We start from the raw sequence: 26,814 nt of genomic DNA, 5'->3' as shown, positions 1-26,814 counted from the left end.
GCCACTATCCAGTTGTGAGCTCTATAGATATACACATCCCCAATGATGGGGAGCCCCATCAATGCAAAAGATAGACTGCGGTCGTTGCTACAATCTGGCGCTGACAGATCGCCGCTCGCACAGTGGCCCGCTCAGCACTATGCTGCCGGCCTCTCCAGCAGGAATTGGCCCTGCCCACTAATTTTTAATGATATAAACACTAGTGACATCTGCAGTGCACAGGGTGGGGCAGATTCTTTTTTGAACTCCCACTGAAAAAACAATGTGAATTACTCCAGCTTTCATGCTAATTCGACATTAGAATTAGAATTTTTTGGGAGAATTCCAGCCCTGGTCTTCTGACGTAGAAAGTGGTCAGAACATGTCAGCAGCTTAAGCAGGTTAAGGGGATGCGGAGGATAAGAATGTCCACTTCTGCAATTGTCCTAACAGGTTTGAAGCTCGTTTGGGTAAGAATGGAGCCTGCTGGGTGGGCTGACTAACCATTTCATCATGGTATAGAAGGCCATTCAAGTAGGGGGAGCAAAAAGGAATGTAGTGGTGGATGGGGATGGGGGAAAACGACAGCTTTCTGTGGTGAATAACTCAGTTCCTGACTCCCCAAAGCCTGTCCACCATCGACAAGGCACAATTTAGCAGTGTAATGGAATACACCCCACTTGCTTGGATGAGTGCAGCTCCAACACTCCAGCTTAACACCATCCAGCTCAAGGCAACCTGCTTGAATGACTTTACCCCAACACCTTAAACATTTAACCCTCCACTACCAACATACAGTGACAATCATGTCTACCATATTAAAAGGTGCACTGTAGCAATTCACCAAGGCTCCTCTGACGGCACCATCTAAACCTTCGACCTTTCTCATGTAGAAGGGCGAGTACAGCTGATGCATGGGAACATCACCACCTGCAAGTTTCCTTCCTAGCAACACGCCACCCCAATGTGGAACTATATTGCTGTTCCTTCATTGTCGCTGGATCAAAATCCTAGAACAATCTTCCTAACAGCACTTTGGGTGTGCCTGCTCCACATGGACTGCAGTGGTTCAAGAAGACAGCTCATGCCCACCTTCTCAAGGGCAACTGGGGATGGACAATAAATGCTGACCTAGTCAGCAATGCCCACATCCCTTGAATGATTAATTTTTTTTTTTAAGATGTTTTCACCAAATGGGCTATCAAATGGTCATGTCTTAATACTGGTATTCACTCTAACATACTTTGTTCTGAAAAAAAGTTGCATTCCTTGTATTGCCAAAGCATTTCATTTCCAATATCCCCAAGGAACTCTTAATTTTATGAATCAAACCCTTCCAAACTACAATAGCCTTGTTCCTTACCTATACACGGTTGTAGTAGGAGTTTTCACCTTCTCATTTAGAATTCTACACTTGAATTTGTTGTACTAGAAATGAAAATAAATGCTGAATTAAGAACATTGACTATAATATTGTCAAGTGCAGATAAAAATTACAGTAAGACAATTTGGGCTTAGTAGTTAACCACCGTGCAATTTAAAACAAAAAAAAATCAGTATTCCAATCTCTGTTGTTGACCACGCAGTTTGCAGGTGGGAACTTGTGCAATACACCGCTCCAGTTAAACACATTCCTTAAAGCTTCCTCTCAATTGGACACCTTGCTTCACATTCACATCATGCTCGTGCACATTTAACCAGCTAAACATAGCAAATAGATGCATGTTGTCTCTGTTAAGCATCTATTATGATAGAAATACCCAGGATGGTTAAAAGTAAGCTTACCTTGAACATTGCCAGAAGAGTCTCTTTTTTTATTTCCAGTCTCTCAAATGGTTGCTTATCCTTCATAATCCGCTTACATAGACTTTCTAGAGCTGGAAAATCATTGCTAGAAACACCCCTATTGAAAAGATTTTTGTTAAAAATACAGAAGTCAAAAATATATTTAACAGATATTCAGATAACTAAAACATACCCTTCTTCCAAGAACATGTCATAATAAAAACCATTTTCAATTGGTGGTCCATAACAGAGACATCCTCCAAAGACTCGTTCCATGGCCTCTCCCAATATGTGAGCACTGGAATGCCAGTATACCTAGCACACAGAAAGATTCATCAGGAATTAACTAACAGTATCCAGAGAAATCTATCCATCTACTGCTAACTGATATTCCCCAGTTCAGGCTCTGTACTGCTCACCAATGATTCTTCAATCTCATCGGTTGAATAGATACACACATGCTTGCCTTGCTCACACATCGCAGGTCCCCTGTTAAAGACACCACACCATTTTGGCTCTCAGAGATAATAACTTCTAGTGCAAAATCCCCATAGGAAGTACATGGTTAAGCGACATGTAACAAACAACTGATGTTATTTGTTCACCAATGACTGCAAAATCCAGTCCATCAGGTCTTTCAATTGTTGGACTACAATTCAATAAGTATTTTATACAGCATCCGAGCAGGGCTAAAATGGGGTTAGCCATTGCTGACCAACAAATTTTGTAAAAGCGTACAAATTAAAGCTTGCTGCACAAAATGCCTCAGAATATTTTGAGTTCAGCAAAAGAAAAAGTGACCAATCTACAGCCCAGGCGGATGTCATTTCCTGTGTGACATTAGACCAAGTCTCCATTTGCATAACTCATTGTGAATATTATCTTTATATAAAAGTTTGGGACGTCCTATAATGCGGGTTCCCGTGCTCTTTGATCTGACAAATGTGGAGAGCATGGGTGAGCGGTCTTGGAGTATGTGATTTGCACAGAACCGTCCTTAGGTTTGTCCAGTTTACTGTGACAAAAGCCTGGCTGAGATGTGCCTTTTGTTGGCTTTCTTTAAGTTTGCAGTGTTACTTCAGGTTAGGCCAAGGATCAGGACTTTAGCTTATCATGGCAGTAAACTATTAGAAATTATAGAAACCCTACAGTGCAGAAGGTCATTCAGACCATTGAGTCTGCACCAAAACAATCCCACCCAAACCCTATCCCCACATATTTACCCCACTAACCTACACATCCTGGAACACTAAGAACAATTTAGCATGGCCAATCAACTAACCCACACATCTTTGGATTGTGGGAGGAAACTGGAACACTCAGAGCAAACCCACGCTGACATGAGGAGAACATGCAAACTCTGCACAGACAGTGACCCAAGCCAGGAATTGAACCCAAATCCCTTGATCTGTGAGGTAGCAGTGACATAGCAAAGTGTCAATTATTACTTAATTATTTGAATTTTTAAGGCTGATTATTCATGTTGCATCACACGCAACTCAGACTACTTACAGCTTGAGCCTCCTCTTCCTCAAACTTAAGCAATGCGAGACTGCAGTCTTCTTCCAGTGGTCGATCCAAGTCCCAAACCACTCCATTTACTTTTGCAACAATCACATTGTCAGCCAAACCCTGACTGGATTAAACACACACAGAACAAATATACAACAAAGTGTGGTGTACAAGAGGAAGTATTCTCATTAAATTATGTAATGATGCTTGCATCAATATTAAATATTAATATTAAATAATATAAATATTCAATATTAAAAAGGTGGTCACATAACGAATTATCTTTGGAAATTTCAATCTGATTAGTTTATCTCCTGCTTTTCAGAAAATAAGCACATGGCCAAATCAGAATCTCAGTTAATGAACTTGTACATCAAAGCAGGTGAAAAAATTCAAAAGGAATTCCATCCTCAATAAACGTACATTTCAAATCAGAATGTGCAATACAGGACTCCATTCAGGCCATTAACCTGCTCTTTCACTGCATCATTTTTTATTCTCTTTTCAAGTATTCAATTTGTTTTTCAATGTGCTGTTAGTCTTTATTTCAATATACATTTCTGGTAATGCATTCTATGGATTTTAGCACTTTGATCCTATAAATCCTCACTATTGCAGAGGGAATTTTGTACATCTATCCTCAACTTAGAGAGTAATCTCTATTCTATAAACAGTTCCAATATTATTTTTAGAAAGGGGATCCTTTACTGGTTCTACTGTAGTACAGTAGTAAAACGAGACATTTAGGATGGATATGAGTACTTTACCTAATTCCACAGGCAATCTGGTAAGGAGTGCTTTTCCAGGAATCTCCTTGTACTTGTTTACCATCTGGCAATGTGATTGTTATTTGCTTGCTCTCTTTCATAGCACGCTGTGCTAGAATTGAATCACTTTCTGCTTTGAGTTTGTTGTACAGATCAAGGCGTTCATTAATATAAGCAGGCCATGGATCCAACTAAAGGGAGGGAGGATTAAAAAAAAGTAAAATGACTACATTATGTCAATTGCCTTCCAATAGCACTTCAATCAGATACAAGCACTTTTCTTATTGGTACAAGTCACTGGTTGTGATATGAAGTACTGTTAAGCAAATGAGATCAAGTAAGGAATCTATATTGTATTGGCCTCAAGGCTATGGTTCTGTAGAGCCTGGACCAAAATGCCAGAGCCCACAAATCCAGATTAAACGATAGTCAAATCCCATTTATTTTCGAACTTTTACAAAAATTCATACACACTTGGTCAGACTCATCTCCACAATTTAGTCCCAATAGGTACATTCCACATTCTGCTTAAGTTAAAAACTAGGCATTTGTATAATGACAGGTAATTGTTTAACAGCGATGATTTTCTGATAAAGGCCAGTAACGAAGTATCGCAGTTAGAAAGAAACTGAAAGTGAAAAAGATAGAAAGTGGGAAGAGAGAGAGAGAGATCTAGAATAGTTGTGTTCAATAATCACATTTGTGCTCTGCTGCAGCAAAGTAGCACATTGGTTATTGCCTGAGTATGGCCATTTAACTCTTATTAAGCCTAGAAGCTTCAACTCCTACATTTGGAACCCTCAGTTTTTTGTAGTATATAAACACGGATTGTAGCCTCAGCCTATTCTTGCAGCATCACTGTGTCACTTCCTTTAGTAAGATTGAAAGCCAGGTGCATTACTAAATATACAAACTTTAATGATAAAACATCAGCCCGATTGACACAGCTTTCAGGTTCAAGTTCCATTCCAGGATTGAGTGTGAATATTTCAACTGAAATACTGAGGGAATACTGCATGGCAGGGGATGCATCTTTCAGCTGAGATGTTAAACAGAGGCCGATCCACCCGTTTAAATGGAAAGAATCCCCAAAGTATAGCAGTCCATTCAGCCCATCGAGTCTGCAATGACCACAATCCCACCTGGGCCCTATTCCCATAACCACACATATTTACCCTGCTAATCCCCCGACACTAGGGTCAATTTAGCCTGGCCAATCAACCTAACCTGCACCTCTTTGGACCGTGGGAGGAAACCCCATGCAGACACGAGGGAGAATGTGCAAATGCCATACAGACAGTGACCCGAGACCTGAACTGAACCCTGGTCCCTGGCGCTGTGAGGCAGCAGTGCTAACCACAAGATGAAAGATATCGTGTGGCACTCCTCTGAAAATGAGCAGCAAGCTCCCCTAACATTCATCCCTCAAATAATATCACTCAAATGTTTAACTACTCATGCACATCATTGCCGTGCACAAATTGGCTGCTGCTATGCTTCTTTATAAAACAACTGTTGCTATACTTCAGAAAATAATGCTTGAATCATTGTGGATGTGAATAGTACTATATAGAAATATCTTTAAAATCCATTTTTAGATAAGTATTAACAGAGTGGATAAAGTTGATCAATTTTTTTTTCCATGTTTCCCCCTCTTAATCTCAAATTCCAATTTGAGACAGTGGGTAAAAGTAACATGAAAAAAAATTAGGATGTTATTCAGCATATAATCTAGGTTGATTACAACAATGTGTACTCATTGAAGAACAAACATTGCAACAATTAGGCTAACTTAGGTTCCACATGTCTACTTGACAGTTCAGGCAGACATTATGCATTCTTTGGCAGTATCAAAACAGGAAGCGCTCTCTAGTCAACATCCCTCCTTGCTTTAAAAGATTAACTTAATTATTTCATTGGTGTTTATGAAATGCTGCACAGGAAAATAAAAAAAAACACATTTAATGAGGGGCACAGATCAGCTAGATCATCAATATCTTTTCCCCAAAGTAGAGGAATCTAAAACTAGAGGGCCGAGATACAAAAGGGTCAAGGGGGGCAATTTTTTCACACAGGGTGGCGAGTATCTGGAACAAAGTACCAGAGGTAGTAGTAGAGGCAGGTGCAATTTTGTCTTTTAAAAAGCATTTAGACAGTTACATGGGCAAGGTTGGTTTGGAGGGATATGGACCAAATGCAGGCAACTGGGATTAGCTTAGGGGTTTCAAAAAAAAGGGTGGTATGGACAAGTTGGGCCAAAGGGCCTGTTTTCATGCTGTAAACCTCTATGATTCTATGATTTATATAGTGCATTTACATGATAAAACATGCTAAGGCACTTCACAAGGCTCATCAAACCACTCAAGGAGATATTGGAACAGATGTGCAAAGGCTTGGGCAAATGACATCTTAAAAGGCGAACAACAGTAACAAGACGGAAGGATTTTGAAGTAATTTGAGAACTTAGGGCTTAGGTGGCTGAAGAAGACAGTCACAAAATGTCAATACAATTAAAATCAAAAACATATTAGAGGTCAGAATTAGAAGTGACAAATACCTCAGAAGAAAGGCAGGGATGAGGCCAATGCAAGATTTGAAAATAAGGATGAAAATTTTAAAACTAAGCTGCTGCTTATATATGTATTTGCATTTATATAGTGCCTTTCACAACATAAGATATTCAAAAGTGTTACACAGACAAAGCTGTATTTTTGTGAAGCCACTTTTCATAGAATTCCTACGGTGCAGAAGGAGGCCATGAGGCCCATCAAGGATACACTGACCACAATCCCACCCCGGCCATTCCCATAACCCTACATATTTATCCTGCTAACCCCCCTGAAACTAGGTTTAACGTAGCATGATTAATCAACCTAGCCCGCACATCTTTGGACTGTGGAGGAAACCGGACCACCTGGAGGAAATCCACACAGACACAGGGAGAACGTGCAAACTTCACACGGACAGTGACCCAAGCCAGGAATCGAACCTGGGTGCCTGGCACCGTGAGGCAGCAGTGCTAACCACTGTGCCCCCTTTTAATGTAGAAGACTGACAGCTGATTTGCACACATCAATCTTCCACAAATTGTAATGTGATAATAATCTGTTTTACTGATGTTAATCGAGGGATAAACGTTGGCAGGACACCAGGAATAATTCTCTGTGCTGCATTAGGGGAACTAGAAAGGGTTGCCAGTACTACATTCATGCAAAAAAAAATTGCATTTTAAAGTAGTCAGTCCTATTTGAAGTGTTTCAATAAACAATGGAAAGAGTACAGAAATGTACCACATAAATGCAAAGGTTTCTTTATTTTAAAATTATTTTTAAGCTAGATCTTTCATTTAAAGTATGAAATAGACTGAGGCACTGAAGGGAGGATGGCCAATTTACATTGTGTAATGCTGAGGGTAGGCACACCCAACATAGTTTAAACAAAATAATTAACTACCAAAGAATTTCAGACCAGTTCCAATTATAATGAATCAGGAGATAAAAATTGTCAGTGGCCTAATAACAACAGCTGCATTTATCACAGTTATAGTTCTGTACAAAAACGTAAATACAAATAGTTCTCACCTCTGTTCTCATTGTATCGCCACCTTCTTTACTGCTTTTCTTCTTACCTCCTTCTTTATGCTTTTCAGATGTAACTTTGAGCTGAAAGACCAGGAAAAAAAAATTAATATCTGAAGAATATGTTTTGCAAAAGGTGGTGATATAGATGCTTATAGTATCAGGGTATACATCAAAGTTATGGATTCCTTTTTGCTGCATGTATGATATAAAAGTATTACACCTATTATCTATCAGAGAATTCATAGAATTATAGACATAAAGTACAGGAGGCAGCCATTCGGCCCATCGAGTCTGAATCAACCACAACCCCACCTGGGCCCTATCCGCGCAACCCCACACATTTACCCTGCTAATTCCCCCAAGGCCAGAACTGAACCTGGGTCCCTGGCACTGTGAGGCAGCAGTGCTAACCACTGTGCCACCCTGCTGTCCCAAAATAAAACAAAGTACCTGGGCGCTTCTGACCAGAAGTAAGAGCGCCTCAGGGCTCGTCTCCCCAAGTAAGTAAAAAAAAATAAGAGTAGTGGTATTTCATCTGCAGCCAAGGCCTCCCACTTATTCTACAGCTCTCATGTCTTCTCACAGTGCCAGAGTAGAGTCAAGCTCAACAGGGTCTTCTTTCCCTGCTGATTCTGTCAAGCCCATTCCCTTGGCTGTGGTTTCACTAGATAGTAGGAGGGACTATCAGAGTTATAAAATTACTATTAGCTATATCTATGATATCAAAGTATTACACCGATTACTACTATTACCCATCCGAGAGTTCATGCCTTACTGTCAATTATCATGGAAATTAAAGTCCATGATACTTTCATTATTTGTACTCTCAGTGAGTTAATATTAATTATTAGAGGGGGGGGGTCAAAGAATCTTCTACCTATGGTTCCACACCCACCTCAGATTTCACCTTTACCTGGTCATGGTAGTCTCTTGGCTGTCAGATTTTCTTTTGCTATAGCCACTAACACAACTACAGGGGCCCAATATCCACAAGATGAATGCAATAAAAATTTTCCTTACTAATCTCAGCTCATATAGCAACCAAGGCAGCACAATTCATCAATATACCTGGAAAAGGAAAACCTCCTTACAAATATTCAGAGGACCTTGTTGAAAGACCAAGAAGCTTTTGTTGAGTTCAGGTGTGATTCGTCTCACTGGATAGACAGTCACCACTCTCCTGTCAAATTTTCCACAATGAACAACAACTACAACAGAGGTCACAGATTGATCTTTCTCTACACCCTAGCTATGACTGTGACACTACACTCTGCACCCTCTCCTTCTCTATGAACGGTACACTTTGTACAGAAACAGTACTTTTCTCAGTATACCAATACTTGAGGCAATAATAAATCAGATCAGAAGGCAGAATAACTACTGTCTCCAGACCGCTACCCCCAAGCTGTTCAGTTCCTGTCAGCACCACAGCCGGTCCCGCTGCTGACCAAACCATCCTGGTCTGAACAGGCAGTCCGACAACGATCCCCAGCCTGGCCTCAGTCCCTCACTGACTTCGAGAACCAGGCCGGGGAAGGGGAAGGTGCCGGTGCCCACACTCACCGGTCCCTGGCCCTGCACATCCATGGCCTCCAGCTGCTCGGTCACCGCCTCCATCAAGCTCTTGGCTGATGCAACAACGCCGGCGCTGCCTCGCTGACAGCTGAGCGGAACCCGCCGGAAATCCGCCTGCGTCAACGCCAGCACGTACCACACGCTCGACCAATCAGGGAGCAGCACTTCCAGCGGTGGCTGAAGGTGATTGGCCGGAGCTGCAGTGACGACACAGGACAGTGACCAATGAGGTGGTGGGGGTGTGTCTGGGCATGCGCGCTCGGGCTGGGATGGCTGCTGCTGGAAGGTGTCCCGGTGCAGATTGATCGCCAGCAGCTGTGCGCTGCCTGCCAGTGGGGGTCACAGTGTAAACCACCAACCAGGGGGAGGGCTATCAGAGTGTCCTCTGCCTGAACCAGGCCCTGGGCTCGCGGTCATGTGTCAGTCTTTTCGTTTTCCAACAATCTCCTTCACTTTTAATATAGATCACGTCTGAGGAAGGGTCACCCAGATGCGAAATGTTGGCTCTATTCACTCTCTACAGATGCTGTCAGACCTGCTGAGATTTTCCACGATTTTCTGTTTGGGTTTTCCTTCCATTTTAATCTTCCCTCTGTAATCTCTTATTGTGCCCAGTCCAGTCTCTCTGCCTGTGCCCAAATGTATTGGTTCCTTTACTCTCCTCAGCACTTGATCATGTGTTACTTTTAGCTGTCCAGCTAATCCTTTGCACTCTCCTCCTCCAAACCCACATTTCAAAACTAGTTAATAAGTTGGTCTCTTTCTGTCAGGTCCATCTCTCATCCGTATAAAAGCAAGGAAGTTATGATGAACCTTTATCAAAGATTGGTTTGGCTCAATTAGAGGATTCCAGTTCATGGCACAATGTTTTAGGAATGATGATGAGGCATTAGAGACTGCAAAAAAGATTTACAAAAATGAGGGCGGCATATTGGTTAGCACTGGTGCCTCACAGCACTAGTAACCAGGGTTCAATTCCAGCATTGGGTCACTGAGTGGACTTTGTACATTCTCTCCATGTTTGTGTAGGTTTCCTCCCACAATCCAAAAATTTGCGAGTTAGGTTGATTGCCCCTTACTGTCAGGAGGATTAGTAGGATAAATATGTGGAGTTATGGGGATGGGGGCAGGGGGGAGGATTGTTGTCGGTGCAGGCTCGATATGCTGAATGGCGTCTTTCTACACCATAGAGATTCTGATTCTATTCTATGATTCCAGGGACTTCAGTTGCATGGATAGAATGAAGAATCTGGGACTGTTCTCCTTAGAAAAAGAGGGTTGAGAGGAGATTTGATGCCGATATTCAAAGCTGTGAGATATCTGTACAAAGTAGATTACTGAATCAAGAGTAACTCCACATTGGTGGAAAGGTTGAGAAGCAAAACCAATATATGATGAATGGCAAAAGAGTCAAAAGCGATAGGATCTGGACTGTATTGCCTGAGAGTATGCTGGAAACAAGTTTAATTAGGCTTTCCAATGAGAACTCGATAATTGTCCAAAATGAATCCATTTGCAGCACCTCAAGGAAAAGATGGATAAATGAACTAGCTGATGTATTCTTGAAGAGAGCCAGCATGAACATGACAGGCCAACTGCCCTCCTATGCTGTAACTTTGATTCAAACTGCATTTTCAAAATTCCAACTCCCCAGCATTTGACTACCCACCTTTACATTTCTGCAGTGAGTGAGCTGTTCAACCATATTCTCACCTCCACCTTTGATGCCATAATCCTCACGAGATACATTTTGTGTGTCAGCTGTGGCTCAGTGAATAGCAAGCACTCTCAGGACTGCACGGTCTACACTTAGAGCATCATGGTGGCACAGTGGTTAGCATTGCTGCCTCACAGCACCAGGGACTCAGGTTTGATTCCCAGCTTGGGTTACTGTCTGTGCAGAGTTTGCATGTTCTCCCCATGTCTGCATGGGTTTCCTCCGGGTGTTCCAGTTTCATCTCACAATCTGAAAGACGTGCTGGTTAGGCGCATTGGCTAAGCTATATTCTCCTTCAGTGTATCCAAACAGGGCCGGAGTGTGGCGACTACAGGATTTTCACAGTAATTTCATTGCAGTGTTATTGTAAGCCTATTCATGACACAAATAAATAAACTTTGAAACTAATAAAAAAAGGACAGTGTTTTTCAAACTATTTTTCCCAGAACCCAGTTTTGCCAACTGGCTTACCTATGGGCCCATACCTCGTTCACCTATTTTTAATGTGATAGAAGAACTTGCTTGGTCCTCACAAACTCATTCAAATCAGATTTCCAGGATGAGAGGGCAATACGAATATCAGATGTAGAGTTCTATCAGTTCTTTTGTACAGTCTTCACCTTTGTGAGAACAGAAAATCCCACCTCGTAACATATAAGGGCAGTAGCAACAAGATGCTTGTTTTACTCAGCACTGGATACTTCTTGGAGATGCTTCTCTGGAACTGTCAATCAGCATAATTGAAAAGGACTGAATAAGGCTTGTCAGTCTGTTAACAGTTCCCTTACTAAAATTTTTTTCAATATGCTGTAGTACTATGGGGAACGTGTAGTAGTTGGGGCTTTTTACATACACTTGCCAAATTTTCAATGACTTCTGGAAAGAATCTATTAGTTCCCAGTGCTGAAAGCAATCATCATCCTTTCTTTGCAATTTTAGGTTCAGCTCATTTAGAATTGATGTCTGCAAGATAAGAGAGAATTAGCATTCAACTTTCATCACCAAACAAAGCAGCCTGAGGAGATAATTCCTCAAGGAGGAAAGCGTGGATTTCATACCTCAGTTAGTAAACTCTGCCAAGCATCCAACCCCTTGGCAGCCAACATATCTCTGTGTTGAACAAGAAATGTGTGCACTTAGCCCTTGTTTTGGAATATAGAAACTTGAAAAGTCTGATATTGATATGAAATTCACGACTTCCACCACCATTTCAAGATCGGAAGGAATTCCTTTCAGTACCAATGCTTCACAGTAAATGAAGCAATGATTCTAGACAATGTCTTGACCAGTTGCTTCTTTAATTCTTATTATAACTCAACTATTGTTGGTTGATAATGTCAAACAGCATAGCATATCCTCTCAAAACTTATTGTGCTAAATATTTCTAACATAAACCAGCAAGGTTGCATAATCTGTAATGGCTGCACTTACGTCCAGTTGTGTTAAGTCCTTTGCTAACTTTAAACGAGAAATAAGCTATATTTCCAAATTCTCAGCAATAACACTGATTTGGTAAGCCACCATGTTATCTGCAGACTGCATTTCAGTTTTTCAGCTGATCTCTCATATAGGATCGTGCGAGCCATGTCTAATACTGCAGGGAGAATTAAACTCTCTGCAAACGTGTGGGGCATTTTCTCTTTAGCTACGCAGTAAGCACCCACATAAGAGGCTAATTATGCTTTGTCATTCAATGTTAAATATCTGCTAAGATCTTGAGCTGATGATTTCAGTTCTTGCTGCATGCTTTGAAAAAATCCAAAGATTTGTTCTTGAGATCGACATATTTAGTCTTCAGATATTGTTGCAGTTTTCAGGGTTTTGAACTCTTGTTCGCCAATATTTCCCTGCATACAACACATACAGGCTTTGCATCTTCACTTGCGTTGGTACAAATGTCAGAACCATATTTCAAGAAATCATCTATATACTGCTTTGTTCCTAATTTTATTTTCTTCATTGTAGGCTGTTCTTTGGAGATCCTGGCAGAGATAACAGTAGCACTGCTCTGCCTCGTCATGGACTCTCCTGAGCAGCTCTCCAGCAGATTCCAATGTGAGATCCTGGCCAGTAGGTACACTGCCTATTAGTGTCTCTGACAATCTTTTTCTTGTCACAAAATGATCTATGTCAGTAGTCCTCTTGTCTAGGTGGCAAGTGGAAGAAGCTCACTTCCAAGAGAATTTGCACCAAAAACATGTACGTATGTACTGGGTGCTTGGCACCAAGTGTATGTGCAGAGCACGCTGACCTCACTGTTGTCTCTTATGGTTGGAGACTACAGTTAGTTGTTTATTTCAACGCTTGATGCGTAGAAGATGGTTCTTCAGCCAGAAGATGTTACAGAATCTCTTCCATTCTGCTTGAGACCCAGATCTGATGGTCTCAGTACTTCACCCTATCTACCCCTAAACATATGCTAATGAACATGATTTTCAATGGAGTAAAAATTGAGATAGTGGGGTTTGGCCACATTTAGATAGTGTGCAGTTCTTGGCACCCAAATCCGGCGATCTTTGGGGAACACCACGCTCATTTCTGGTGAGAGGCTGACCGCACCTGAAATCCAGGTGTTGTAAAATCATGATAGGCGTGAAAACAAGCGTCATTTGTGCTAGCCACTTTATGTCCAATTTTACGACATTTTCCCATTGCAAAACAGGCATAAAGAGGAAGTAAAATTCCACCTGAGTCCCCTCCTCCTGTTCTTCCTTTTCAGAAGATGCTCAGCATCTTCCTTCTCCTGCAGCTTCATTTGCCTTTGCAGTGCCTCGTTATGCAAGGCACTGTCAACCCCTACATCCACATTCTGAAGTGTGCCCAGATACGTCCAGGCTCCTGAATCACATCTTCAAAAACCCAACCACTTGCTCAATGATCCCCTGGTAGCCACATGGCTTTTGTTGTACCTCTCCTCTACATTACATGTGGGGTTTCTCACTGATGTCATTAGCCAGGTCCTCAGCCCACCAGGGTAGTCCTATTCTCAGAGACACCCGCTCATGTGATGGAGTAAAAACCTGTTGCAGAATGAAAGAATCATGCCAGCTTCCAGGATACCATGCCTGGACATGCATGGAAACTTCATGTTGCCCATATACCAACTGAGTATTGAGGGAATGGAATTCCTTCTGATTGGCAAATATTGCTCGTTGATCTGAGGACATCTAGATTGCTATATGTGTGCAGTCTATGACTCCCTGGATCTTTGGGAATCCAGCATCGCAGTGGAACCACTTGATGGCCTTATTAGTATTAGAGGCAATATAAGTGGCAGCATAAACAGCATACCATCAGTCACCAAGGAGATGTATTCATGGACAGCAGATTGTGAAAGCCTGCAGATGTCATCAGATCCCAGTCAGGAGCCAGAGATGAAGAAAGTCAGAACTGTGGTGACTCTGACAGTCACTGGAAGGAAATCTTGTTTCAGGAGGCTGCAGATGTCAGCAATAGCCTGCTGCAAAAGCCTGCACCCCCAAGGCATGGTTGCTATATAATGCTAAGGAAGCTGATACTCTGTCTGTATACCCTGTGCTGGGGGCATTCTTCGAGCTAGGGCTTGATCCCCTCTATCATGCAGAGGGGCACATGACTATAGAGAAAGCTACTGTTGCTACTATTGGTGTTGTTGCTCCTCTTGTTCTCCATCAGAGGTCTAAGGTAGAGTTGCACATGTTGCTGCCATGTTGCAGTGAATGCTGACAGCTGGTAAGCACATCTCAACATGAGTAAAGTCAAGGTCGGTGAAATTATTTCCAAAAAGTTGGAAATAATCTAAGCAGTGAAATCACGTTCTCATAACTAGTACTGGAAGCACAAGCTACTGGCATAGGCAGGTAGCAAACATGACGTCTTAATGCTTTCATGCCTTTCAGCTTTATCGATCAATGACTCCACTGTGCTCGTACCTTGTTGACCTTGGAGTTTCACATAGTTTGGGAAAGTTGTGAGACTTCTTACTGTGTTTACCCCAGTCCAACGCCAGCATCTCCACATCAAAACTGTGAAAGCCAGACTCTTCAGTTAAAGCCACAATTATTGTTTGTTTGTATTAATAAATCACTGACCCAACAACTCCACAGGTTTTCCTGATCACCTCAGAACACACTACAGAAAAACCTCTAAGTCAGGCTTCCAAACTTATTCTCTCTTCTCTGAGCACACCACCATCTTATCCCAATTTGATTTAATATTGTCATGTATTCGTATACAGTGAAAAGTATTGTTTCTTGCACACTATCCAGACAAAACGTATCTTATATAGCGCGCAGAATGCATTGTTACAGTCATAGCTAGGGTGTGGATAAAGATTAACTTAATATGTGGTAGGTCCATTCAAAAGTCTGATGGCAGCAGGAAAGAAGCTGTTCTTGAGTCAGTTGATACATATCCTCAGACTTTCGTATCTTTTTCCTGACAGAAGATGGAAGAGAGAATGTCCGGGGTACATGAGGAAAAGCTGGTTGCTTTTCCGAGGCAATTGGAATTGTAGACAGAGTCAATGAATGGGAGGTTAGTTTGGACTGGCCTTCATTCATGACCCTTTTTATTTTTTTTGTGGTCTTGCACAGAACAGGAGCCATAAGCTGTGATACAATAAGAACACTTCATGGTGCATCTGTAAAAGTTGGAGAGAGTCATAGCGGACATGCCAAATTTTCTTAGCCTCCCGAGAAAGTAGAAGTGTTGGTGGGCTTTCTTATAGCGTTGGAATGAAGGGGCCAGGACAGGTTGTTGGTAATCTGGACACCTAGAAACTTGAAGCTCTTGACCATCTCCACTTTGCCCCAGTTGATGAAGACAGGGGCTTGTCCACCACCATGCTTCCTGAAATTGGTGACCAATTCCTTTGTTTTGATAACATTGAGGGAGAAATTATTGTCGCACCAGATTCACTACCTCTTTCCTGTAGTGTATCTCCATTTTTTTGGAGATCTGTTACAGTGGTATTATCAGCAAACCTCAAAATTGAGTTACAGGAGAATTTGGTCACAGTCATGGGTGTATAAGGAGTGTAGCAAGGGGCTGAGGACACAGCCTCGTAGGGCATTATCGTTGAGGATAATCGTGGAAGAGGTGTTTCCTATCTTTACTGATTGCAGTCTGTGGGTTGGGAAATCTAGGATCCAGTCGCAGAGGGAGGAGCAGAGCCCTATGGAGTTTGAAGATGAGTTTTGTAGGAATAATGGTGTTGAAATTGAGCTGTAGTCAATAAATAGGAGTTTGACAGAGGTGTCTGTGTTGTCTAGGTGCTCCAAGGCCAGGGAGATGGTATAGGGGCAGGGAGATGGTGTCTGCTGTGGGCCTGTAGGAGCGGTAGGTGAACTGTAGTAGAACTAAGCAATCTAGGAGGCCAGAATTGATTTGTGCCATGTCTAACCTTTCAAAGCACTTCATAATGATGGATGTCAGAACCACCGGACAATAGTCATTAAAGCATGTTGCCTGGCTTTTCTTTGGTACTGGAATGTTGGTCGTCTTCTTGAAGCAGATAGGGACCTTCGATTGGTACAAAGAAAGATGTGCAAATACCCCCACCATCTGTTCCATGCAGGATCTGAGTGGTTGACTGAGTACCCCATCCAGGTCAGTTGTTTTCTGTGGATTGACTTTCAAGAAGGCTACTCTGTCTGCGATGATGACCTCCCATGGTCCCTTCAAGAAAATGCCCCAAATATTCACAGCTATCCCTTTGACCCTGCCACCTCAGATCTCCCTGGCTAGTTCCATTGTGTCAATTATAAATGAAGCCATCTCTGATCATTTCCTTACACAAGTTGCCACCCACATGCCTCTTCTATGCCCAACACCACTGACCTCTGCATCTGCCCTGGGAAAAGAAGTCTGTCCTCTAATTCACTTACAACTGCACTTTCAAAATGGGCCTTTGGTGACATATTTCTGAGCTACTGATTTGAACAACCTCACCTCCACCCTTGATGCCCAAGTCCCCAAGAAAATCATAACTCTCTCTCAACCTGGCCCTCCCCATCAAAAGACCTTCATATCTGTTTCCATCAGTCCAAGAGATTCAACCTTGAAAGGATATGAAGGACAACTAATTTTGTTATTCACTGCCAGATTTGGTTAAGCTACATAAAACACTATCAGGTCCTACTCTCATCTGCAAAAACAGTTCAGTATTTCAGGATCATCCTGGAATGCAAAGATAATGCCCAACTGTATTGCAGGTAGTCTTCTTAAATCCCTCTCCTCATCTCTTTCAACCTCATCTCCAAATACGTCACAGTAACTTCACTGCAGTGTTAATGTAAGCCTACTTGTGACACTAACAAATAAATTTAAAAACCCGTGAACTTCTTTATCACCAAAATCAAGACCATCTGATTAGCTGCCTTTGCCAGTTTCCTCTGGTCCATTAGCCCACCAAGCTAAACCTCCTGTAAAATTCTCTCCTGCCCTAGCCCTGTATTTGTGTCTTTCTCTAGTCTTGGTGTCCTCCCCTCGTACCTTCGATGAACTCCTCTTGCCCATCACACGCAAGGCCTGTTTTCATGACCCTATATCCAATGAGCTGATGACCCCCAATTTCCCTTCCGGTCCTATGTTAGCTGATACCGTTAATCATTCTCTTTCTTTAGCTCGTGTTCCTTTCCTTTAAATTTACCATCGTCACCCTCTGTGCAAAGAAGATTTCACCCCTTGTCCTTGTAAACTTCTACCCCACCTTCAAACTGTCTTTACTCTCCAAAGTCCTTGTACATTTTGTCACCTCAAATCTTTCCCAAAACTCCATGTTTGAATCCTTCTAATCAGGTTTCTGCTTTGCCACAGCATTGTAAAAGCTCTCAAAGTCATAAATTACATCTTATGTGCCTATAACAAAGGTAAACTTTTCTTCCTTGTCCTTCTCAACCTGTTGTCTTTGACTGGGTTGGCTGAACTATCTTCCTCCAACACATCTTCACTATTGTCCAGCTGGGTGGGACTGCATTCACCTGGTTAAATTATCATCTATTCGTAGTCAGAGTCTCACTATTAATGGTTTCTCTTCCCACTCTTGCACTGATTACCTCAGGTATCCCCCAAAAATCTTTCCTTGGTACCGTCCTATTTCTCATCTATAATGTCCCTTAGCAACATAATTTAAAAGCATAACCATGGTTTTCACAGACACACTGGTGTCACCCAAGTCACCTCATCACTACTTAGCTCCTCCACTGTTGCTAGATTATCAGACTGTGTATCAGGCATCCAGAAAGTTCTCCAATTAAATATTGAGAAGACTCAAGTCTTGTTTTTGGTCCCTACTCCAAATTCCGTTCCCTAGCTACCAACTCCATCCCTCTGTCAACATCGTGAAATTAAGACTCAACCTCAGTATTGAAATTGACCCAGAACTGAGCTTCTGACTTATTCATGACAATACTAAGATGGCCCATTTCCACCTCCAACTTCATCTGTCTCAGCTCATCTCATTCATTCTTTCATGATATCAAGATCTATTCCAACAAAAACCTGGCTGATCTGCCATATTCTACCTCCCATAAACTTGAATTCATACAAAAAACTTTGTTGCCCATGTCTTAATTCATAGCAAGGCTCATTCCCCTGTGCTCACTGCTACATTGGCTCCCGGTTAAGCAACATCTTGATTTTCAAATCCCTGTATGGCCTTCATTGCTACCCATTTCTAATCTTCTCTAACCCCACAACCCTCTAAGGTCTCTGCACTCTGCCTCTTGTTCATCCCTATTTTAATTGCTCCACTACAGGTGGTTGTGTCTTCAGTTGCCTAGATCCCAAGCTCTGAAGTAGCTCTTTATGTCTCTCTATGTTGTTTTCCTCCTTTAGACACCCCTTAAAACTACATCTTTAGCCAAACTTTTTTCATTGGATCAAATATCTCTTGATGCAACTTGGTGCCACACTTTGATTTAGAATGCTCCCCTGAAGTTCCTTGGGACGTTTTATTACATTAAAGGCGCTATATAAATACAAATTGATCCCATCAGATACTCAAACACTATAATAGTGGTCAACCTGAATTTCCCATGAGAATTCATCAGGGTTTTCGACTTTGTTTTAAAACATTTGCTTTCCGCTTTGCATTCCTGAAACATACTTTTTGAAATCCCAATTTATTTTGCAAAACACAATTTAAGTCTACAGCAGAAAGGTTATACATTTACTCACAGATGAGGGTTTAAGCTCCACCTAAGCTGCCACATGAGAAGAAAAAGTGAAGCAAGAAGAAAAAGTTCAGGTGGGAAGAGAAAGCTAAATAAGATAACTAAGAGGAAGGAAGGAATATAACAACATGCTAATAATGGGAGATAGAGAAGTGGGAGGAGATTTGTGTGGAGCATAAACATATACATAGACAGGTTGGAATGACTAGTTCCTGTGGTGTATATTTGATCTCAATCTATTTAACATAGTCTTGAGAAACTGCTACATCTCTGCATGTGGCAACCTTTAAAAACATTAAACATAGGTCCATCTATTCACTCCATGTGTTCAGATGATCAATAAACAGTTACTCAAAATGTTTCTATTTCTTAGTCATGGCAACCACACTTACCAACATTACAACAGTTACGTCCTTTATTATGTGAAACGATTTTAAACAATTTGACAAAATGTATTAGAAATGCAAGTATAATAAATCCAGGTCACTCTTTTTTTTAATACTTATGTTATCCTTTTTCCTACTTTATGAATTAATGCTTTTGGCACTGCGTTTCAGGTAGCAGAAGAACATAGCATGAATTCAGACAGAGGCCAGCATATCCCACAAGATCTTTCATCTAATAAAAGTAATGACCAAAAGGTGGGTTGCATTTATCTCCACAGCCAAATTCTAAATAGGTACCTGGTGACGTATTGCAGCCACTATGCAATTAGTACATATTGGTTATTTTAATCAATTGAAAATGTTTTGCTGGCCAACATTTTCCGCATATGAAATGTTAAGATGTGACAGCAACTTCTGAGTTGTACTGTACTATAAATGCAAGACTTCCATACACACAGCCAGATAGAATGATGCTAAATGTCAGCATAGACTCACTTCTTGGAGATCTTATTGCATAAATTAGGCATATTTTAAAACTGCAAGTGTGTTTTGTTTTAAGTGGAAAATATAAAGCCTGGGTACACTAATTTTCAGATTTGCAGACAGCTTTTTAAAATATAAGTGTTAAATTTTGGTGGGAGGATGATGTTTAAAGTAAGTTGTTCACTTGCCATGAATTGAGTACAGTTTTATGCAAAAGATTACAATACATCCACTATATTGCAAGTCATCTTTCAGCACTTTTATTAATTGCAAAATAAATAAATAATACAATACACATCGAAAGAATGTCTGTAAATAAAATTAAGTGTGGCGCACCTTCTTCGACTGCATATGTACAAGCCAGAGGTATATATTACTACAAATTGTTATATTTTATTGATTTCTACACTACCTCAAACATTTAATGCTCTTGTAGAATGGCTGTGCAAAGGTAGGCAGCTAAGTCATCCTACAGGATCCAATCAAGGCACCAATACTGTCTTCCACAAACAGAAATACTGCCTGTTATTTGTACTTCATAAATTCATGCAATTTATACCATTTAAAATGAAAATTTGATATACATTAAATAATATAAATTGTAACATATATGTCCTAGTCTGTACCATTTACTTGGAAGTCTGTTAATATAACGCCACTTATTCCTAAAGGCATGTGGAAATTAGAACAAATGTTTGTGTGCCATGCATGCTTTATAGTCACCAATGCTATGATGAGAATTAGTTGATGAGCAATATATTCTATTCAGTTGGGGGTTCTAATTTGTATACTGAATGCACTTAATGAAAAATAAAGTAACAAGCAAAGAAATATTGGCAATTTAGTGCTTCTGCTCAATTAATCGAAGTCAACAATTTTTACTTTTTTCTCGCCCTTTCCCACCCACCTCAATTAAAATTGCACAGTCTATCAAGTATTCAGATTAATAATCTTCATCTTCAGGATGAGTCACATATGTAAAGGGTACTAATCCATATTCACCACCAAGGCCACACAGCAGCCAGTCAGCGTCCACTTTTGACATCACTCTCAGAATGTCACCTTTTTTAAAGCTGAGTTGTCCTTTTTCAGTCGCTATGTGGTGACAAAGCGCTTTCACTTCTCTTGAAGGAAAAAGAAAGTAAAAATGTGTCTGAAAAGTTGAATGCACAAAACAAAGCTCAATATTAATGGTATTTTTTGTTAGCCTTCTACTATCCCACGCCATTCTACACTGTTAAAACTTTTCAGTAAATCAACAAAAGTCATGTGAAAAAAATCTGGTTCTTAAATATTTGTACAGATCATATGTACTTATGCATAGTTTGTATCTTTCTCAAGTGAAGCCTTAAGGAATTGTAATTTTACCGACTCAGTTATGAAATTCCATTATGGTTACAGTTCATAGAAATGATATGGCAGCAGAAGCAATGGATTACAGCAAAACCTGACAAAAATGAAGCATTTTGTTCCTTTTTATATTTTTATGACAGATATAAAGCATGAAAAAGCTAGGTTCACTTACAGAAAAAAAAAATACACACTTTGGATAACAACAGCAGGGTCTATATATGAGGTATGAATGTGTGACACATATATAATTAGTTATTGGTGGGTCCATAGATGTTTCACTATTTTGTTGCAAATAAATAAATTGTTGCAGCAACAATCAGGAGGAACAGGATAGGTTAGCCTCATGCCAAGCCGTTCACAGTTCACAGACTGTGTGCAAATTTGGTCCCCTTATTTGCAAAAGGACAAATTGGCCTTGGAGGGAATACAGAGAAGGTTGATACTGGAGATGAGGGGGTCATCTTCTGAGGAGAGATTGAGTATTTTGGGCCTGTGCTCATTGGAGTTTAGAAGGCTGAGGGGTGATCTTATAGAGACATATAAGATAATGAAAGGGCTAGATAGGGTAGACGCAGAGAGATTCTTTCCACTTAGAAAAGAAACAAGAACTAGATGACACAGCCTCAAAATAAGGGGCAGTCAGTTTAGAACAGAGTTGAGGAGGAACTTCTCTCAGACGGTAGTGAATTCTCTGCCCATTGAAGCAGTGGAGGCTACCTCGTTGAATATGTTTAAGTCACAGGTAGATAGATTTCTGATCAATAAGGGAATTAAGGGTTATGGGGAGCAGGTGAGTAGTGGAACTGAACCACTTTCAGATCAGCCATGATCTTATTGAATGGGGGGACAGGCTCGAGGGGCTAGATGGCCTACTCCTGCTCCTATTTCTTATGTTCTTATGTTTAAGATTGAAAAGATCTTGACCAGAATTTGGTGGGATTCTGTGATCCTGCTGCAGTGAGTGGAGATTTGGCTGAGTGCCAAATTCTCTGTCCTCACTTGCAGTGGCGAAGGGCCATGTCCAGCTGGAAAATTCTGAACCTTAAGTCTTTGTTTAATTGACAGGTACATTTCAATGGGCAACCCTACTTCGAATCCTCCAAATGGCTGACTACCTAATGAGACAAACATTCTTGGCATCATTTGGAAATACCTTCAAAGGCTCTTGAATGATCCCTCTAAGACTGACTTATTTGCAGTTAATTATTCTGAAACCATCACGCTTATAGGCAAGGCAGAGACATCTTGGGAAATGTAAGGAACTGAATCTCAAAGGTGACTTTTATATTGAATTAGTGCACAAGAAGTATCTTTATTGAATTCGACAAATGTCTTTGCTGTGTTTGGTATTTTGTAAATAGTTGTGTTCAAATATTGTAAATCTACTATTACAACTAATACTATTCATTTATCAGTTTATTGACTGTTAATTTTTTAATCAAATCACAAACTATTACCATTTATCTTCTACTTTAAGTTAAAGAAACCATGTGACAATACATGATACTTTAGGTATGTTGAAGCAGGGTTCTCGGTTTGACATTTGAACTCACTGCATTAGCCTATTTATGAGCATTTATACGCAAATTCAGTCATTGGAAAAGAATATTCATTCATAAAGTCAGCCTGTAACACTGCACTGTGGAAAGCTTTCTGTGAAAAGGCATAAAAAATTAACAGAATAATAATTAAGTTAAAGAGATTGTTAAAGGTGCCTTTTACAACAAATACATAAGAACTGTGGATCCATGGATGTTGACAGATCTGCTGAGTATTTCCAGCATTTTCTGATGTTTTCAGATTCCCAGCGTCCACAATACTTACAAAAATAAATTTCACATTGAATAAATATATCAGTTAAAACAGTTAATAAACTGATAAATAAATATTAGATTTACAATAATTAAACACTATACTAGTTACAAAATATCATACACAGCAAAGGCACTCGTATTCAACAAAGAAATCTCTTGTACACTGATTCAACAAAAATGACTTGTGCGACACCACATTCATCCCAAGGTCAGAAAAAGCCCACCCGAGGTCAACTACAATTCCTGTAGCGGGTGGGACAGGAAAATTCCACCCAAAGTCTATTATATCTGTAATAACTAATCTCAGTTGAGATTTTCCTAGCATCTGCAACTTGCACATCGTCATGATTCACTCATATTAAACTTTCACGGTGTCACAGCTGGAAGAATTCTGCACAAAATGTTTGCCCCTAAATTACAACTGGTTAGTAATTCTAATAGAGCAAGAAAGGATGATTAAGGCAGACCATGAAGTGTGCAGATATCAACTACCGTAAAATTTAAGATTACGATGTAATTGAGTACACTAAATAACTTCCATAAATGTGAATGCAAAAAAATTGACAAATTATTGTAATTCAATAAGCCAGTCAAAACTTTACATAAAGTATATAGAATAACTGGTGATCTAGGATTATCAACCAAATGGTTGATCCCTTCAAAAGACATAGGCTGGAATTTTACTGCCCTGCCTGCCACAGGAATTGGAACAGGCAAGGGGCAGACCGTGGAAAGGTCTCTTGACCTTGGGCAGAATTTTACGGTTTTGGACGAGCGAGGCCATAAAATCCCGCCCATAAATTTACATTTTAAATTAAATGACTATGGAGTTATGTATCCAAGCAATTATTTTTTATAATAGGATTAATAATCCCTCCTCAAACCCACCTGTAAAAGTTTTCACTTTAAAATCTTAAGGACAATGTTTCAGGTGCAGCAGACATGCTATGCCTATATTTCTTAATACATGGCATGTTTTTGACCTCAGCTGTGTTATCAGTAGAATGGACCAGTAAGCTTCCTCATTGGAAAAGACAGAGGAGACAATTTGATATTCTTCTGTCAACTTGCTTCTGACTTGCTTAAAGAGTACATTGCCAGAGGTCTTAAAACAACCCAATTTCTGTCCTATCTTGTCTGAAGAATAATGTATAAACTGAGGAAACAAGTTTGAAAATACGTTAGGAAAATGGCGCAGAATAAATTCCTATAGTCAGTGTTTTAGTTAAAAAAATTAAATTTAAATGTTTACAGGTACTTCAAGTACATCTTTTTGTCGTATCAGAATCTCCTTTACCTACAATAATTCTAATAAGCTAAGCAGCTAAACTGGCTACTTTTCATTACTATAATGTTCTCTCTTATTGTTCCCACCTGTTCTTTTCCAAAGATCACAGGTTTGATGCTTGGTATTAGGGGATTGAATAATAATGAAAAATCAGACAATTGGTCTCATTGAAATTCACCAAGTCAACACAGACTGAGCATCAAACCCTCAGATTTATATACCTTACTGAGCATTGCGTTCGCCCACTAGGCCATCAGAACAGCTAGTCTAGTTACTTGAAGTAACAAATCAAACCACTGAAATAACTTAATACACAGAATAAGTAACTGCCTAGGTTCAGGAAAACAGCGTAAATACTACTACCGCTCATGCTCAGCTTTTCTTTCTCGAGATTCTGGCCGACTACCTCCAGACTGTGGGTTGATTTGTTCCACAATATGCTGAGGACCTCTCCATTTTCCCGTTCCCATGGTCTGCACCATTAGATCATATACTGATCTATCAAGTCCGAGCCAGCCAGAAGGTAATCTGGAGAAAGAGGGATGGAAAATACTAATTAAAATAAACAAGTATTTCCGTGCTTTTAAAAGCATTCTTTTACTAAATGCCAAAATTTCCACCCATATCCCACCAATGAACTATTTTCATAACTAAGAGTTTCATAATGTGGAGATGCCGGTGTTGGACTGGGGTGAGCACAGTAAGAAGTCTCATGACACCAGGTTCATTTGGAATCATGAGTTTTCGGAGCGCTGTTCCTTCCTCAGGTGAGCACTCCCTCACCTAATGAAGGAGCAACGCTCTGAAAACTCATGATTCCAAATAAATCTGCTGGACTTTAACCTGGTGTTGTAAGAATTTCACCTACAGGGAGCCAGTCCTTATGAAAATGATTAAAACAAAATTTGATGAATTATTGTTGTACTTGTTTGTAACCACGGTATTAATCCTGTAACTGAGGCCAGGAAGTATCATTTAAAATATTGGTGCTGCAATGGTTCTAGAGTTCAATGAAACATTTCATGATTTCACAACTTCTATTTTAGCATTAGAAATTTACAGAATCACATGAACCAATGTGACAGAGATATGTGCATTTTTGAACAAAGATTTGTATACAACCTTCATTGAAAAAAAAACACAGCACCAAACATAAAATATCATTGAAAACAGTATATGTAAACCAGTCAGATATTTTGTGATGGGTTTGCTGCAGGGACACAGCACTCTGCTGAGCCACACCGCAGTGGGAAGTTCATTTATTTCTGTTCCCTCACATGTTAGATTGAGAATCTCAACCATGCTGACAGAAGCCAAGTGCTTCCTCCACCAGGAAGAATGTGAAAATTGTGTAACTCTGTAAAGCTAGTCACTCTGAATCATGTGTTACATCTGATTTGACATTGAGGAAGGAGGCACAGCAGATTAAAGGTAGCATGTACTTCAGGCGCACGGGTTTCAATTCAACCTAAAATAATAGGATAAGGATATAATCTCTATAATTCAGAGAAGATTAACCCAACTGGTTCACAATTCAGCAGTTGTAGGGGAACAGTGCAGGTCATTCAGCTTATGACCTTATATGGAAAACTGCCTTAAGGTGGGATTTTCAATATTTTGTAGCACTCCTCAAAGCACTGCCATCATTCACAAGTATCAATTCAGGAGTGTGATAGAACACTTGCCACACTCTTGCATAGTCGGAGCTGCAACAACACTCAGGAAGCTCAACTCCAGGCAGGGTATTGGGGCCCCTCCACTGGATTCAATATCCACCCCCAGTGCAGAGAAGGCACTGCAGCAACTCAGCAAGGTTATTTGGATTGCAACTATTCTACCATTGAACAGGAGTAACGCTGTGTGAACACTGTCATAAGATCATAAGAAAGGGGAGGATTAGGTCATTAGGCCCATTGAGCCTCCTCTGGTATTCAGTAAAATCATGGATAATCTGATTATGGCCTTAACTCCACTTTCGTGCCTGACCATAAGCCTTGACTTGCTCATAAATCAAAAATCTGTTTAAATCAGCCTTAAATAAATTAAATGACCCTCTTCCAGTACTCCAGGTGCTGGTGAGGCCACACCTGGGATACTGTGTACAGTTTTGGTCTCCTTACTCGAGAAAGGATATACTGGCACTGGAGGGGGTGCAGAGAAGATTCACTCTGTTGATTCCAGAGTTGAGAGGGTTGGCTTCTGAGGAGAGACTGAGTAGACTGGGGCTATACTCAATGGAATTCAGAAAAATTAGGGGAGATCTGATAGAAACATAAGATTATGAAGGAAACAGATAAGATAGAAGCAGGGAAGTTGTTTCCACCGGCAGGTGAAACTAGAACTAGGGAGCATGGCCTCAAAGGGAGCAGATTTAGAACTGAGTTAAGGTGGAACTTCTTCACCCAAAGGGTTGTGAAT

At 40.5% G+C, this 26,814-nt stretch overlaps 2 protein-coding genes across 10 annotated transcripts in view; both read right to left on the bottom strand.

Annotated features, from left to right (window-relative positions):
• LOC145340915 (threonine--tRNA ligase 1, cytoplasmic) overlaps nucleotides 1-9,310 on the bottom strand; it is a 30,338-nt gene extending 21,028 nt beyond the window's left edge. Inside the window, exons 1-7 of the mRNA XM_080185484.1 lie at nucleotides 9,188-9,310; nucleotides 7,625-7,705; nucleotides 4,044-4,234; nucleotides 3,277-3,400; nucleotides 1,958-2,079; nucleotides 1,765-1,882; nucleotides 1,343-1,407 (exon numbers count right to left, since the gene is read on the bottom strand). Coding sequence (XP_080041610.1) covers nucleotides 1,343-1,407; nucleotides 1,765-1,882; nucleotides 1,958-2,079; nucleotides 3,277-3,400; nucleotides 4,044-4,234; nucleotides 7,625-7,705; nucleotides 9,188-9,241 — 755 coding nt within the window. The 5' untranslated portion in view covers nucleotides 9,242-9,310. The remainder of the gene's footprint in view (nucleotides 1-1,342; nucleotides 1,408-1,764; nucleotides 1,883-1,957; nucleotides 2,080-3,276; nucleotides 3,401-4,043; nucleotides 4,235-7,624; nucleotides 7,706-9,187) is intronic.
• A 10,864-nt stretch (nucleotides 9,311-20,174) lies between these two features.
• Nucleotides 20,175-26,814, bottom strand: part of rusc2 (RUN and SH3 domain containing 2) — a 108,352-nt gene continuing 101,712 nt past the window's right edge. For 5 of the 9 annotated variants that reach the window (XM_080185399.1, XM_080185463.1, XM_080185472.1 and 2 more), the window contains 2 exons: nucleotides 24,760-24,924; nucleotides 20,175-21,065 (listed from right to left, as the gene is read on the bottom strand). In XM_080185399.1, coding sequence (XP_080041525.1) covers nucleotides 20,885-21,065; nucleotides 24,760-24,924 — 346 coding nt within the window. In that variant the 3' untranslated portion in view covers nucleotides 20,175-20,884. Of the gene's footprint in view, nucleotides 21,095-24,756; nucleotides 24,925-26,814 lie in introns of all 9 variants that reach the window. The other 4 variants (XM_080185428.1, XM_080185444.1, XM_080185437.1 and 1 more) reach the window with 4 other exon arrangements.

Source organism: Carcharhinus amblyrhynchos, chromosome 1 (genome assembly GCF_965287045.1).
Source record: "Carcharhinus amblyrhynchos chromosome 1, sCarAmb.v2.hapA, whole genome shotgun sequence".
In the NCBI taxonomy this organism is placed as follows: domain Eukaryota; kingdom Metazoa; phylum Chordata; class Chondrichthyes; order Carcharhiniformes; family Carcharhinidae; genus Carcharhinus; species Carcharhinus amblyrhynchos.
This window is presented reverse-complemented; position numbering and strand designations above follow the sequence as displayed.